Source organism: Myxocyprinus asiaticus, chromosome 18 (genome assembly GCF_019703515.2).
Source record: "Myxocyprinus asiaticus isolate MX2 ecotype Aquarium Trade chromosome 18, UBuf_Myxa_2, whole genome shotgun sequence".
In the NCBI taxonomy this organism is placed as follows: Eukaryota; Metazoa; Chordata; class Actinopteri; order Cypriniformes; family Catostomidae; genus Myxocyprinus; species Myxocyprinus asiaticus.
The window spans coordinates 31,955,851-31,973,318 of NC_059361.1; the positions used below are offsets into that span (position 1 = coordinate 31,955,851).

Genomic DNA, 17,468 nt, shown 5'->3' on the forward strand with positions numbered 1-17,468 from the left:
CCTCACCAGACTTAAATCCTATTGAGAACTTGTGGGTCCTTCTCAAACATGAGATTTACAGTGAGGAAGACAATACACCTTTTTGAACAGCAATTGGGAGGCTGTGGTTGCTGCTTCAGCGAAAGTTGATCGTGAACAGATCAAGAAACGGACAAATTCCATGGATTGAAGGCTCATGACAGTTATTGAAAAGAAGGGTGGCTATATTGGTCACTGAATATTTTTGAAAGGCCAAAAATGTTATTTAATTGTCATTTTGTGTTACTTATTTGTTGCGCTTACTCTAAAAATTGAGAAAACAATTGAGTTGGGAGAAATTATTTTTGTAATTCATTTGCCTAATAATTGTACACACTTATATATTCCCCTGAGAAAGACAAAACGTACTTTTTCTTTGTTAAACATTCAGGTTTGAGGTTCAATAACATTTTGGATTGACTGAGAGCATTGTGTTTGTTCAACAATAAAATTAATCCTGAGGAATACATTTTGCCTAATAATTGTGCACACAGTGTGTGTGTGTGTATATATCACACACACACACACACACACAGTATATATATATATATATATATATATATATATATATATATATATATATATATATATATATTGTGAATGCTTCTTACACACTTGGGAGGTACTATATTAGTTTATTATAATTTTACAGTAGTAACAGTAACTGTAGTAACTCGTATCCTGCAAGAAATTATGGTTACCATGAATTTAGTTAAAGATCTATATCAAGCCACAAACGCCAGGTGGCGCTTTTTCGCTTTCGTTTCTGTTTAAATGCCTCAAACCATCAGCAAGACGCAGCAAATCGAGAAACGAAGCACCGTCTTTAAAGGCCTCTTCGAAAATGGCATCTATCGTGTCTAAATACATTTATAACTTTCTCTGTAAAAACGAGGGCAGTTCAGATTACGGTAAAGTGGAGAAGAATTTACGGCAGAGTTTCACGGTGGCGGATCAGGTGTTGTCTCTGGTGCTCGATGACCAGGAGAGGTTTGTTATAAAAGAGGATGAAGACTCGAACACCAACTCAGTACTGGGTGCTGACAGTCTGATCATTGCCAAAACCTCGCTGTGAAGAACTGCACCTGTGCGGGTACTTCGTGTGTGGAAACTGTTGATTTGGGGAAGTGATTGTTCAGGTCTGTTGTTAGAATGAATACGTTGGAATAGTTCATGCTGTATTATATTGTAAAAATCACAAAATGTATTTCGACTAAATAACTGACCATAGCTTCCGACTGGGCATACTACTGTTGAATCCAAACTAGTTAATATGGAATCTACTTCAAAGAGTGTATAATCTGTGTCATTTATTTTAGAATAATTGCAATAACAATACTGTAGTTTTTGTTGAAATACCATATATAACTATGGTATTTTGGTGGAGACAATAGTTACCATGGTAACATTTGGGTAAGGGTTGGTGGTGCCATCAGTGCAAGACAGTTACATCTCAGTTCCGTGGACAACACTGCAGATACGTAGTAGGCCATACATGGGTTTTTATGCAACCATGGATATTTTTTGTCCTGTATATATGTAAACCTTTGCAATATATTCCAATACTATATATTGCAATATATTTCATTTGTTTATGTTAATCACAGGTTAAAATGCAAGAATTCTCATGACTTGGCCTCAGGTCAGTATCTATTAAATGTGTACAAGTTAGTTATCTCATCATGGTTTAGTCAAATTACTCTGGTTAAGGCCGGCACGTCTGGCTCTGGCCGACATAATAAATTACGTTCCAAGGTGATGTAATTTTTTTAAATACTTTTTTGTAGGCCAACTTAGTGATAGTTTGCCCCCAAAATTAAAATACTCTCATCATTTACTCACCCTCATGCAGTGTTAGGTGTAATGCATTACCAACTAATTAATTACTGTAACTTTTTCATTGAATAAAAAGGGATTACTCTTAATTTCAGTAATTTAATTAGGTACTTCTGATTGTGTTAAATACTGTATAGACTATAGAACAATTCTATATAAAACAATAGTGAATTTAAAATCTAAATTTAACATCTAATGTTAAAATATGTTTTCTAGTTTAACGCTGCCCCCTTAACTTCTTTGGCCTGTTCATGAATAATTTGATTTTATATGATTTATTTGAAAGAATTAAAAGAACAGTGTCATGTCTATCCTTGTATTTTTCATCTGGTCGAGGTTGATAAGGGTTTTAGAAAGTAATAAGTAATGCAGTTACATTTCAAACAAAGTAATTAGTACAGTAATCCAATTACACTGTAGAAGATATAATTAGTAGTGAGTTATTACTTTTTTAGAGTAACTTACCCAACACTGTCCTCATGCCATCTCAGATATGTATAACTTACTTTCTTCTGCTTCTAAAATTATTAGTTTTTGTTCAGAATATTTCAGCTCTGTAGGTCCATACAATGCAAGTGAATGGTGGCCAGAACTTTGAAGGTCCAAAAAGTGCATAAAGACAGCATACAAGTAATCCATATGACTACTGTGGTTAAATCCATGTCTTCAGAAGCAATATGATACTGTAGTCCTTTTTTACTATCAATCTCCACTTCCACATTCTTTTGTTTTTGTTGGCGATATGCATGAAAAATTCAAATCGCCACCTACTGGGCAGGAATGAGAATTTATTGTAAAAAAGGACTTAAAGGTGCTGGAAGCGATTTTTTTTTTTTTTTATGGAATTGCATGCAGAAAATCCACATAACAATCCCTGAAAGATATGACTGAAACAAGTGTCCTGAGATATCTCGCCCGTCTCTGTGACGGCATTAGACTGTGTAAACAGTAAACAATGTGACTGCGGGCACATTCTTTAATCAGCCAATCAGAAGACTTTGATGTGCTTTATGTCTGTCAATCATATTATACTTTCTCATAATGTAGTAGTTGAAGCGGTTCATTCAGGTATAACGTCATATAACAGTTGTCAGCTTAAGGCGCTAATGTGTTTGACAACCGCGTGAAGGTGACGGTCAATGCTATCTTTGGAGGGCGGTGTTTTGTGTCTCTAATTCAACGGCTCAGTCTCGTGGAAGTTCCAGAATGGCTAAAAGCTCTTATAGCACCTTTAAAAATATGTCTGTTTCTAACCTACACCTATCAGCAGTAAAATATTTCTAAAAAGCGCTATTCATGTCTGTGTAAAATTACTGAATGCACATTTAATATGCAAGACAACTATACTGCCCTACAAAAGGCAAACGCAGTAAGTACACCTAAACTGAGAAGAATAGTTTCAAAGATTTTTGATTGTCCAAACCTGTCGGTCACAGGACAGATCACAGTCTAAAAAGACACTATTTCAGTCATTACTCAGTTTTGACAATGTGGTTACTGCATTTTACATTTGCATTGTAGTCTCAGGGTTGGGCTGTAATGGATTACATGTAACAGCATTACGTTTTATTATTTATTTATTTTATTATTCTTTGCAAGTCCAATCAAATAATGGGTTAAGAAAGAATAAAATACTGTAGTTGACCACAAACTGCCTTCCGTTTGTCTTCTGCCTTCCATAAAAATAAAAAAAATAATATATATATATATATATATATATTTTTTTTTTTTCCCAACTCCACATCTAAAGAAACTAGCTTTTCAGATCCACTTAGATTAGTTAAAAGTGGAAATGCAGTGGTTCAGGTAAGATGATAACATATCACACATAATTCTTCCAATTGTGCCTTATCTTTATGAATATGTATTCTAAAAGTATTCTTGTATTCTGAAAACGTTACTTTTTATTTGATGTATTCGGAATACTTTACTGAATATATTGAAGAAAGAGTATTTAGTATTCAGCCCAGAATACTTTCTTAAAGTAATTTGCCCAACCCTGACTGTGGTATAGACCTTATACACAGTAGTGCCATGTTTAATTTTTGTCCAGAAAGCACAAGTTGTGAAAATTAGATGTGATTTGATCTTTATACAGCTTTTTACAGTGCATGCCATTGAAGAGACTCCAAGTCCATCCCTCATAGCTTTGTTTTCATTCACGTCTAAAATCAAATATGGCGCTACTGTGAATAAGGCCTACCTTATACGTAAACCATTCATAGGTTGATTCCCTGGAGAAGTGTAAACTCTGTGATGCTATCAAAACATTGCTCTGTTTGTTTGAACACCCTGACCAGCCCAAAACAGCAACATTGACTCAACCAGTGGTGTGAGTTTGGGACCGGGCTATCCGTTTGTCCAACCCATGGAAGATGGGGTTAGGGTTGGTGTTCAGGAAACTTGCTTAAAAATCATCATTGTTTTTGTAATTTCATTTGGTGACACTGATGGTGTAGAAATGATACATTTCACCTTTTCACCTAATTTTCTAGAGCAACTAGTTTTTCTAAAAATGTATGTCTACATATGTACACCAATAAGCAATGGCATACATATGTGAAACACACAAGTGACGCCGAGCCCTGGGAAAGAGTGCAATCGACATACCCTGCCTCAGGATCAAACTATTCTCTGCACTACCCAACATTCACTGTGACCAAATCACTGTAGTGAAATCAACATTATTTATTTTTAGTTGTATTAAAGGAATATTAAGAGTGGAAACAGGAAATCAGATCAGAAAGAGTGGGACAAAACGCAGATTAGAACCGCAGTCGCTAGGAAAACACTACTCATTAACGCACCGTCTTCATATCCCATTGCAACGAAACCTGTTGTTTAGTTTGTCATGTATTTCTGTGGTTCCACCAGACTATTGGGGTGGAAATAGCTGCACTGTGTGGCAGATGCTATTTACACCAGGGTGCAAACAAACACTCCAAATTTTTAAATAATACCAAGCTATAGAAAGTCAGATTTGTTTATGTTTCCAGTGTTTGTTATTCATGTTTTTGAGACATTACAGACATTACAGCTGATTTTCTGTAAAGCTGCTTTGGAACAATGTGTATTGGGAAAAGCACAAATACTAATTATTTGACTTGTTACAGTGTTTTTTCTACTTTGGCAACAGTCTCAAATGTTCTCTCTTTGCACTGTCAAACAAACAATTGATAGCTGGTGCTGAAGCACTTTACCAATCAGAAATTAGCATATTTATAAGTAATGGCCAAGATCATCCAATCACTGCCAACCATGTTAAAATAAAATTATACATTATGAATTCTGAATCTGAATCTATGTACGGATTATCATTGTCCCATGTCTGCCAACCATGTTGAGTGGTTCAAACATCATCTGCAGCCTGAAACTGAACTTTTGGTAGGAAGTTTAATCTAAAAATGTAAGCGATAAATCACTTAAATTTTAAAAATGGCATATCGGATGAAATTTGAGACTAATCATTTGACTCAAACAGGTTTCAATGTAAAAACTTACATAGGTTTCTTACCAGATGTCCCAAAGACAAACTCAGCTGAGATTGATGCCATGTTTTGTCACATGACTCTGTACGTCAGAAGTGTAACCTTTTTGTAACAGTTCAAGGATGGGCAAGGAGGTGGCGGGAACCAGCTGACCAGTCAACGAAAAGTTTAATGATATAAAAGAACTTAAAACATAGAACATTAAAGACGAACACACATGCAGCACGGCTACGTGCGTGTCTCTCTCTCTCTCGATCGAACAGGCATCTCCAGCTCCCCTTTGTCTCACTCTTCCGCTGATCAGCTGATTCAGTGCCAGCCGTGCAGTCTCATGGCCCGGCCACGCCCTCCTCGTCACACTCCTCCCCCGCCCGATTCAGGCCGGGGCGCCACTGGTCTAACACCCACCCCCCATCTCTGGAGGGGAGACGCTGCCCTTCCAGCCGTTCTGTCAGCCGGTGGTCCACCCCATCTCCTCTGAACATGGGGGAGAGATGAGGGGTGGTGTGGGGAGAGGGAAAGGGCGAGCGGAGACACACAGAGAGAGAGGAGAGAGAAGATTTGCTCGCTGGCTCCCAGATGTGCTGTCGTCCAGTCCTCAACCAGTCCTCCGTCCTCTGGGGACGCCAGCTCGCTCCTCTCCCGGCGGATGGCAGTGAATCCACCGGTCCCTGGCAGACGGAACCACTCCTCCCCTTCTTCGGCAGACCCCAGCTCGCTCCTCCCCCTGTGGACGGCAGCGAATCCACCGGTCCCTGGCAGATGGAACCACTTCTCCCCTTCTTCGGCAGACAGCAACGGTTCCTCTGGCTCTCGAAGGCCGGCAGTGATCCCTCAGTCTCCAGGCAGACAGCCGCGGCTGCTCCCCCGGCGGATGGCAGCGGCGATGACTCCACACCATTACATCCCTCTGGATCCTTTATCTTGCTCTCCCACTGATCAGCTGATGCAGCGCCGGCCGTGCAGCCTCACGGCCCAGCCACGCCCTCTTCGTCACACTTTTACTGACAGCCAAGAGTCTCCTGAATTGAGATCAGTCAGTTTAAATGAAATGAAATTAGGTATTGCGTATAGCGAAGCCAAAATACAACATCCAGACAACGTCAACGCAGTTTCCATGAGGTTAAGATGAACTACCGTGCCCTCCTCTCCAGCCCAGACAAATGCCATACTGTAAAATGGATTACAGACGTTAAGTGCTTACAGACCTTATGTGGCTCAGCCAGACTTTGTCCATTTATTTGAGTCCTTAATCTGAAATTCTTCTCCTTTCATAAGATACATTGTTGTGCCTCTTATCTCTGTTTATGTAGGTTGGCTCTCATTAAAACAAGGGGAATGGAGAACATGGCAGCTGTAAGTTTAAGACATCTTGCACCAGCCTGCACCTGTGCCAGCACTTCCTGCAGGATGACTGCAAGTTTGGAGCTGCTTGCAAAAGGGCCCACAGCTTGGATGCACAGGCTCAGAAAATTCTCAATGGCCATGGGGTCAGTCCAGAAAACATGTGCAAACTCCAAGATATACAAGAACAAGTTACTGATCACCTCTTCTCAAGAGAGACCCGTCAAGAAGAAAGAGCACACAGGTGAATGAAAAAAAGAACAAGAACTAGTGATTGTCTTGGTTCTGCTTTACACCATGTTATAAACAGGCAGAATGCAATAAGATTCCAGCAACCAGCCATTTGCCTCTCCACACTGAACTCGAAACTACCACGTGATGCAGCACAATTACAGGCAGTCAGAACATGATGTGTAATTTAGCGTAAACAGTGTACTGGGCTACACAGCACAGTGTTTAGAAATAGAAACAGTAACACTTTTCACATTAGTTAACAGGAACTAACAATGAACAATACTTTACAGCATTTATTAATCTTTGTTAATTTTAATTTCAACATAATACATTTTAAAATCAAAAGTTGTATATGTTAACATTAGTTAATGCACTATGAGCTAACAATGAACAATTGTATTATAACATTAACAAAAATTAATAAATGCTGTAAAAAATATATTGTTCATTAGTTCATGATACTGTAGTGATTTCTACTCAATTCACCGATGACCTAGTGATTTTTGAACACGTGTCACTTAAGGTGTGGTTATGAGTGTATCAGATGACCCCTCCCCCTTTGCAATACGGGGCACCATTTAAGAATACTATCTTAATTTAAGAACACTCCCAAAAGAGCTGTTCGATAATTTAGAATTAATGTAAACTAGATGGAGTTGGTCAGCTGATTTATCTGAAGGATTTGTGAGAGTCTGGACAACTAGTAGAGTCTTTGATCATCAACACAATGAAGACACAGGTGTAATAAAATTAATGAAATGTATTAACAATAGATATGCAAGAGTAAATACCACAACGATTAATAATGCTAATAACGAATATGCACTGCTAAAGGATAATAAACTAATAACCAAAAAGGAAAATACTGAATTAAAACAAATAAATGATTTGAACACAGAGTGGATAAATGCAATGCTGTTGAACTGAATGTAGCAATGGGAGAGAATTGTATAGGAATGCGCCTTATGGGAAACCACCTAATGGCTCTGGCAAAATGGTGATAAATAATGCTTATTTATCATTAAACAAATAATATACCTATTATTTGTAACAAGCTGACCCCAGGTAACTGTTATCTAAGCAAGTTAGAAAAACATATGCTGCAGGTATAAACTAATGCCAAGGTCTCTAGAAATTGGTTTGGTAATGTATATATATATATATATATATACACACACACACACACACACACACACACGTTCCACACAGTCGGGTGATCAGTCTGGCAACAGAGACGTCTTCCACTGGCGATGCGGGTAGCATGCAGTGGGAAGGGCGCAGAGTTGCGATCGTTAGTCGTTGCCACGCTGGGCTGGAAGATGCTGAACTTCAGTTGCGCCAAGGGGGTCCTTAAAGACTGGACTGGGCAGCTGGGTCAGTTGAATCTTCACAGGGTCCTTAGCAGGCTGGCTGCGTTACTGAGGAGCCGTGTGAGACAGGCAATGTCTGCCGATGCAGAGATCCTTTGTGGACTGGGCTGCGCTGCTGGAGGGGCCGTAAGGGTCAGATAAGGTCCCTCAATGCTGGGGCCCTTTTTCACCTAGAGTGCAGCAATATAGCAATAAAGCAATATAAAAAGGTTTTGCTCACAAAAGCTTAACCTCAACTATTTTGTAGCCTCTTTCCTCGTCAGGTCAGAAACTCCGGATGTGGTGTGTCTGCTAATGTCTCCTGCCCCATCAAGTTGGAAATGCAGGACAAGGGTGTGTCTACCCGGGGGACATATTTATCTCTTTCTGATGAGGAGGAGATTGAAATCTGGCGCCTTTCCGATCCTGGAGTGTGATTGGCCACTGGTGTCTGAAATAGCCACGGTGTTGCCCAACCTAGTATGGAACTCATTTGCATAGCATAAAGTACAGTGTTAAAACAGTGTCTTAAACGTTTTACCCATGCATTATTTCTTTACCAAACCTCTTTCAAATTATTAAAGGCATTGTATGGAACAGATAGTGAACAAACACGATAAGAAATGGTCAAGTCATCGTCCATGCATTCATTTATCTGTTAATAGGTCTGTCCTGTAAACTGTTGTGTTAACAGTCAACAACCATTAACATAAACTGTGCTTTCCATGAAGATAGATTGGATGTGTTGCAGTTTATATTAAGACCTCCAAACCTATAGATCTATAGAATAGATTTCTGTGGCCCTCCATTGCTGCTGTATCCGGGAGGTCCTGAAGGAATTTATGGCAGTTAGGAATGAGTTTGGAGGGTGCAGAAGGTCCCCCCTTCTTAAAACAGATGATGATCGACAGTATCGGGAAATGGCAAAGCCATGGATCTAGGAAGTTGCCAAATATATTAAACAGTGGCCAGGATGTGAAACTAGCACCCTTAAAATGCGACGAGGCTGAATCCAGTTTGCAAGTTCCTCGTCCACATGTATTTCATGCGTGGGTAATTTTGCACATCTACTCTGAGATGTGGGTTGTCACTGTTTTGGTGGCACGAGGGGGACCTACAAAATATTAGGCAGGTGGTTTTAATGTTGTGGCTGATTGATGTATATTACTGAACCTGCAGAGTTGCATTCACAATGCATGCTTACCATGTGGAAATAAAGCGAACTAAACTCACAGCACCTCCTGAGATGATCGGAGATAATTTGCAGCATTCTCATAGATGACATTATTCTTGCAAACAGTTTTCAGATGAATGAAACAGAGAAAAAAGGAGTGAAAACTCTTTACATGTGCTTGTTCCACATGACAGGCTCATGCTGCACATCTCTGAACAAACAGCGAATCAGACAAGCATTGACAGCTTTTTTTTTTGCCTGTTCTTGAAAATATAATAAAGTGTGGGTTAGGTTTCTTCAAGCGACTAACAGCATTTCTTGTCACGTGTCACTCCGAGACGTCTTGAAATACATTTGGACGAGGAACTTGCAAACTGGATTCAGCCTTGTCGCATTTTGCAGGTGCTAGTTTCACATCCTGGCCACTGTTTAATATATTTGGCAACTTCCAAGATCTCTAAAATTTTCTCAGAATGGTGCCAAAAACAAAAAACATCCAGTGAGCGGCAAATACTATTCCGAGATGCGGGTTGGTGCTGTTTTGGAAGCACGAGGGGAACCTACACAATATTAGGCAGGCTGTTTTAATGTTGTGGCTGATCGGTGTATATATTTGTATTACAAAAATAAAGATGAAAGTGATTAAATCAAAGTAATACAAGACACTTTCATCTTGAACCTAGAATTTAGTTTTCTTTTCTTTAGGCAGTGTTAACTATTACCAAAACGCAATACAAACAGAAATTCGATAAGAACACATGTGACAAGGACGGCGTGGCTGGGCTGTGAGGATACACGCCTGGCGCTGAGTTGCCTAATCAGCGGGAGGGAGAGACACACACGCAGCCGCTCTGTGTGTGTTTATGTTGCTGTGTTTTCAGTTTGATGTTCTGTTTAATTAAAGTTTTGTTGTTTGTTATTCCGGTTCCCACATCCTCTTTTCCCTCCCGGGCTTCGGCACTAATGTAACAAGTTTCTTAAGATGGGCAAGGAGGCGGCGGGAACCAGCTGAACAGTCAATGTAAAAATTTAATCAAACAGAACATCAAACTGAAAATACAGCAACAAACACACAGAGCGGCTGCGTATGTCTGTCTCTCTCTCTCTCTCTCTCTCTCTCTCTCTCTCTCTCTCTCTCTGTCATCCCTGGCTCTTCCCTTATATCCCTCCCGCTGATTAGGCAACTCAGCGCCGGGCATGTCTCCTCACAGCCCGGCCACGACCTCCTCCTCGTCACACTCCTCCGCAGCCCGATTCAGGCCAGGGTGCCATCCGGACTGGCTTACTTCCCCGCCCCCCATCTCTGGAGGGGAGACGCTGCCCGATGGTCCTCCCCGCCTCCTGAGAATCTGAGAGAGATGAGGGGAGGGAGGGGGAGAGAGCGAGCAAGTGGGAGAGACAGAGAAAATGCTCTTCTTCGGCTCCTGCGGGCACACCGCCCACCCAGTCCTCAGCCGCTTCTCCGTCCCCTGGCGGACAGCAACGGCTCCTTCTCCTGGCAGACAGCAACGGCTCCCCCGCTTCCCGGCAGAGGCAAGTTCTCCCGGACAGCGTGCCCTTCCTCCTTTCCCGGGTTTTGGCACCAGTGTAACAGTTTGGGAAAGGAGGATGCGGGAACCGGAGTAACAAACAACAAAACTTTAAATCAAACAGAACATCAAACTGAAAATACAGCAACAGAGCAGCCGTGTGTGTGTTTTCTCTCTCTCTCAACTCCCCCGGCTCTTCCCTTATCTCCCTTCCACTGATTAGGCAACTCAGCGCCAGGCATTTATCCTCATGGCCCGGCCAAGCCCTCCTCCTCGTCACAACACATTTGGCAGCATTTTTTTGGGAACACAAGGGAATTTATAAGGCTTATTTTTATTATTATTGTCTTTACATTTATAATTGCCTTTAGTTCTTAATCTGTAGGCTATTAGTAATTTTCCACCTGTTGTCGTTGACAGATGCTTGCGTGATGGCAAATGGAGCCGTTTGAGATGATAAATGTTTGGATTTCGGGAAGTGGTTAAGATTTTTTGATCACTTCGTTATTTTATTGCTTTTATTGTTTAGTTTAAAGTGCAATTTGAATTTAGAAATGTCTTTTGTTTTTCGTGTTTCAATACATTTTTAAAGCAAAATCAATTAAGCAAAACAATTCACCGACTCAAGGCAGGTGGGTTGACTATGTAATCGTATATCGCAATATTTTTTAAGGTGATTATCGATCAAATCATTTTTATATATCGCCCAGCCCTATAGGACACAGTGTTATTAAGCATAGATGTTTGTATCTGTAGAATTCTATGCTATTCATTGTTCTCCTCTTCTTCATGTTCATGGGAAGGTCTCTACCTCTAGACCAGGGGTTGCAACCTATGGCACGCGTGCCAGCATTGGCACGCGGAGGGGTAATCACTGGCACGCCAGCAACGGCGAGAGAGGAGTAGACTATTTTATTTATATCAATTCAGCACCTGCATTCCAATCTACATCTTGATGTAATCCTTCCTCATGATCACGCAGCGTGTTTTTATGAGCTGAATGGGAGGCTAAACAAGAAGTTTAAATGTGATGAGACTGCAGTATACCCAACAGACTTGTGCAGCGCGTGCAAGCCATTCACCTATCACGAGCAGGTAGTGCTTCATTTTCTCTTAATCGCATGAGTAAACGCGCCCACTTTGCTTTGGTCAGACTGCGCGGATGACAGCCTACATTCAGTGTTTCATTTTTTTTCTTTTTGCTTTCAGAATAAACACATGATGTAATAAGAAAAACACCATTATTAATCTTTGAGATTTCCAACACAGCATACAAGTACACCCTCCTTAACCATGGACATTCAAAATTACATTAAACAATTAAAAGAGAAAACAAACCCACATGGTGGGGTTAGAAAATCTGTTTGGCCTCCCATTCATCTGATGAAAACACACTGCGTGATAATGAGGAATGATTACATCAAGATATATATTGGAATGCATATGGGAAAAACGTCTATAAATAAAATAGCCTGCTCCTCTCTCGCTGTTGCTTGCGTGCTAATGATTAAATGATTAGTGACATAATATAATATTTAAAATTCCACACAATTTCGTGATCAGTCATCAAATAAGCAAATTTGTGACATTAACTTTGTTAACTCATAACACAAAAGGACAGGTTTTCTTTCATTAAACCACTTTAGATGCTCTGAAAATTCACATGCAGGATCATGATTATATCATAATCAGTGTTTGCACTAAATTTTCACTCAAACTGTTTAATATAATTTGTAATGAAAAATAAATGATTAAATTAGAAAAATGCAAAATAGTTGTCGGCACAGCCATTGACCAGGAAAAAAAAAATAAATAAAAATGGCACTCCATGTCAAAAAGGTTGCCGACCCCTGCTCTAGATGATACTTAATGGTATCATCATCTTCATGTAGGTCTTATTTAGTTCTGTGTAGTCTCACGTAGTTCTGTGTTTGTTTTATGTTGTTTTATGTAGCACCCTGGAGGAACGTTGTTTCATTTCACTGTGTACTGTACTAGCTGTATATGGTTGAAATGACAATAAAAGCCACTTGACGGGTCCTTTCAATCTATCTTGACTGCAGCTGTTCCAGCAGTGAGAGAGAGCACCAGACACAAATCCAGTAGCTCCATCCAGTAGCTCAGCTTCAGTGAAGCCGATCACAATTAAATCTGCCTCTATTTCGTACGCGCTGGATGTAGTTTCAAAGGAAATGATGATGTTGAACTCCTTAATTCTAAGGGGCTGTTCACACAGGACGTGTTCTAGCATTCAGAAACAGCTAGACACAGTGCTTTAAAATAGAACAGAATGCAAATGTCTTGAGAACATGTCTTGTGTGTACGACCCCTAATTGTAAGACTTGAGGACACTTTGTTAAATGTGTTTTATGGTCAAAATGATATATTATTCGTGTTTCTCCATTTTAGACAAGTGTGTCCATTTCCACCACCATCTACCCTATAAATGGCAGATTTAAATTAAATGAAATTTTCTGCCAAATGAAGAGGAGATCGAGAAGGCATTCTGTAGTCCATTGGATGATTTGAGGTATATTTGTTTTATTTTGTTGATTTGTTTACATAAATTTCATTTGCTTGTCTTTTTAAATCATTCCCACCTGCTCCATTTTCAACATTGCAGTATTACTCAGACCAGTGTAGGGAATGATGTGGTGAATTTTGTCTCAATGACATTTGGAGGGTCGTCAGTCAACCATTCACAGCATCCTCTATTACTAAACCCCCTCACTTTATACTGACCACTGAATGGCTGTGGTACTGGGGGGTGGGGAGGTGGATGGACGGAATATGGCAAAGGGGTCAGTGATGTAATTGTGATATTCTCATTTTAATTTCAACCTACATTAAGTTATTAAACCTGTTGAGGAATCATGTGATGTTACTCTTATTACACTGGAAAAAAAACAAAAAAAAAAAATCACGTACATCTTAATGGTATAAAATTAAATAAAATCCACTTTAAAGTGCTGCAAGCGATTTTTTTCATGGAAAGGTATGCAAGAATTTTTCCTACTCCCTGAAAGATATTAATGAAATAAGTGTAATAAGATATCTCACCTGTCACCTAGACTTTGTAAATGGCCAAAAAAAAAAACTATCATTTTGCACTCTCTCATAGTATTGTAGTTGCAGCAAATTGAGGCTAACTGACATTTTTATGCCATGTTGTTCATAACAGTTATATTAAATAACAGGCACTATTGCTGCTGCTGTTGTTTTAAACAACCATTTCTGCACGATGTTGGTCTCAAAGCTCATTTGTTATCTTTAGAGTGCAGGGTTTTGGAAAAAGGGGGCGTGGCTAATTCAACAGCTCAGTCTTGTGGAAGTAGAACGGCTGAAATCGCTTAAAACACGGATGACGTTGACAGTCAGAATTTTTTTTTATCATAAGTGGGTTATTTTGATGAAAACTAACTTTAGACTGCACAAAACAAGAATTTACCAATTTAACTAAATTAGCACACAAAAAAAGCAGTGTAAATAAACTTGCAAACAGTGAAACCATGCAACATTAATTATTCAAGCCCAGTGCATGCTGGGAATAAAAGCTTCTTAATTTTATTTACTTCAAGGTATCAAACAATCATAAATATTTATTTACAAGCTAGAGCATTAATGTTTATATGTTTGAATGTAGAATTTACTTGTTTTCAAGTTCACGCTTTAACTTAGTGTTGAAAATACTTAATCTTTTCTACTATATTTACTTCACCTCCGAATTATTTTTTGTGTAGATATTAAGGCTATTATTTAGGTTCAATACCTACAAATAATTATGTAAATAATCTGTTGGCCTTTGGTTTGATTTTACTCCTTAAAAGTTTAGCAGACATTACTGTTTGACTCTAACAGGAAGATGCAAAGCTTGTGGCCTCAGTCACTTCAGAAATCGTTGAGATTTAAATAACACAAAAACAACACTAAAATCACTTTCAGGCATGTATCAGCAAAATCTGAAGTGCAAAACTGTAAGAGAGATTTGAAGGAGACCACGTTTTGTGTCTGCTCAAGAAGTCAAGAGCAAAATTAAGGGGTAAGATTGCACACACATTATTTGATTCTTATAAACATGTTATTATTTATCACTAGTCTAGTGATGATAGGTGTGGGTGAGAAACAGATCAATATTTAAGTCCTTTTGTACTATAAATATTCACTAGTAAAAAGGATTGAAATATTGATCTGCTTCTCACCCAAAGTGATTGAATCGCTTCAGAAGATATGGATTGTAATTGTAGTCCTGCTCAGGTGGATGGCCAGCCCAAGCTGACTCTCCTTAGTTTAAGTTAAGTAGTAAGTTGGGATCCATTTGTCCAAGAAAATTCAAGTAAATCCAAGGCAAAACGAGGAAACAAACATCAAGTCCAGTATTGAGATATCCAGCAAAGACCATTGCAGCACACACCAGTCCTTTACCAAAAGCAACTATAATAGCTCATTATACAGGTGTGTTGCATTAACTGCTTTATGGTCCCAAGCCCCGCCCCTAATACTTACCAAGAAGGAGGGTTGAGAGATTATGGCTAAAATTATCTACAAAACAAAGTCTGTTTGTTAAGTGGTTCAGGCTAAATTAATTGCAGAAGTTTAATACCTAGGGTTAGAGTTTTAGGAAAACCCCTATTCCAAATCTTTTAGGAATATCAATATAGAGCTGCCTTGCAAACACAGTAATAATACTTTGAAGTATGTTCCATTTAATTAAAGGTATCTTTGTTTTTTCCAAGGCAAAAAGAACAAATGACTGAGATGAATGGAGGGAAGGGAGTCGACCAGCGTTACCTTTTCCATGGTACGGATGAGTCTGATAGAGGCCATATGTCAGCAGAACTTTGACTGGAGGATCTGTGGCAGTCACGGAACACTTTATGGGAGAGGTACAACATTTGTTTCATGCAGCATATATAGCAGCAATGTAATATGCGATAAATGCTATTTTTGAAAACTTACCCAAATGTTGAAAGTTTGCTGAATGTATTTATCAGTGTTTAACAGGCAGCCATTTTGCTATAGATGGTTCATACTCTGACAGATAGGCAAAATCCAGGACCAAGACCAAGAAGATGTTTGTGTCACTGGTGCTAGTCGGAGAGTTCACAAAGGGTAACATTACTTTAGTCCGACCTCCACAGAAGAAAACCAATCAAAACCTTTACGACAGCTGTGTTGACAATTAAACCAATCCGGCCATTTTTGTAGTTTTTGAGAAGTACCAGATCTATCCTGAGTACATCATTGTATACTCCTAATTTGTAGTATGATATCAAAACATGTTTGATTATAAAACATGTTGATATTGTAAGCAATTGTTATTTAAATTGTTAGGCTTACATATCTGGAAAATAACCAACATCTCTTAGCATTATTTTTCTGTCAGGTTAATTTTTTTGTTGTCTATCACTACAATACAATTTATTGATTTTTTGTAACTGAAATGTTTTTTTGTTTTTTTTCTAAAGTAACTTTACTGACATACCCTCTGTGACAGACTCTGTGATGAAAATAGCAAATTTTTTGAAAAAAAAAAAAAAAATGCAATAATAACTGTACTTGTTTAAAAGAAAACAAAATTAACAGCCAGATACAATTGTACAACCTGATACAGTCTACCTTTTCACAAGTGCTGGTATTATAAATCAATAGTCGATTTTTATTGCACTAGATTTTAAGCACTGATTTTTGTGCACAATACAAAAAAATACAATGTTAAGTCGAGAGCTGGCAAAATATAGCACCGTATGTACAACATCTGAGCATTACTCATGCCTATTTAAAAAAAATAATTTTCATGTTTTAGCTTTGGCTGTTGACATTGTATTTAATTTATGATTAATTAGGTGTTGATATAATTGATGTGAGCATACTGTACAAGACGGACAAGAGGAAGTGGAACATTTACTAGGTAAATCATTAGGAGTGTCATTGAATATAGAGACTTGTGCCACTGACCTCTGGTGGTAAGATTGAGAAATGAAGGGTGTGATTGTGACAGTCTCTGAGTAAAAAGACAGCATGTAAAACTTAACCAGACTAAAAGATTCTGCCCACTTTGCAACATATTTTGGCCAAGAACCCCCTGGTTATACAGGAAGTGGCTGTCTGATAAGTATAATCACCAACCACAGTTTGCTTGTTTTGTGAGGTGTACCCTCCTGGAGTTGTGCTTCTGTTAAAGGGGTAGTTCAGCCAAAAATTAATATTCTCTCATTATTTACTCAACCGCATGCCATCCCACATGTGTATGACATACTTTTTTCTGCTGAACACAAATTAAGATTTGTTTAAGAATATTTAATCTCTGTAGGTCCTAAAAATGCAAGTGAATGGGTACCAAATTATTGAAGTACCAAAAGCACATACAGGCAGCATAAAAGTAATCCATAAGACTCCAGTGGTTAAATCTATGTCTTCAGAAGTGATATGATAGGTGTGGGTAAGAAACAGATATATATTTAAACCCTTTATACTATCAATCTCCACTTTCACATTC

General features: G+C 38.8%; 1 protein-coding gene across 1 annotated transcript; it reads left to right on the forward strand.

Moving 5' to 3' along the window:
- The first annotated feature begins 826 nt into the window (after positions 1 to 826).
- On the forward strand, positions 827 to 17,169 carry parp12a (poly (ADP-ribose) polymerase family, member 12a). Its single transcript, XM_051724476.1, is given in 13 exon segments — positions 827 to 1,081; positions 6,656 to 6,930; positions 8,314 to 8,422; positions 8,554 to 8,623; positions 13,382 to 13,502; positions 13,596 to 13,669; positions 13,672 to 13,735; positions 13,737 to 13,773; positions 14,831 to 14,897; positions 14,900 to 15,011; positions 15,706 to 15,777; positions 15,779 to 15,855; positions 15,974 to 17,169. Coding segments are annotated over 13 exon segments (1,551 nt in total). The 5' UTR covers positions 827 to 862; the 3' UTR covers positions 16,228 to 17,169.
- Positions 17,170 to 17,468: the final 299 nt, after the last annotated feature.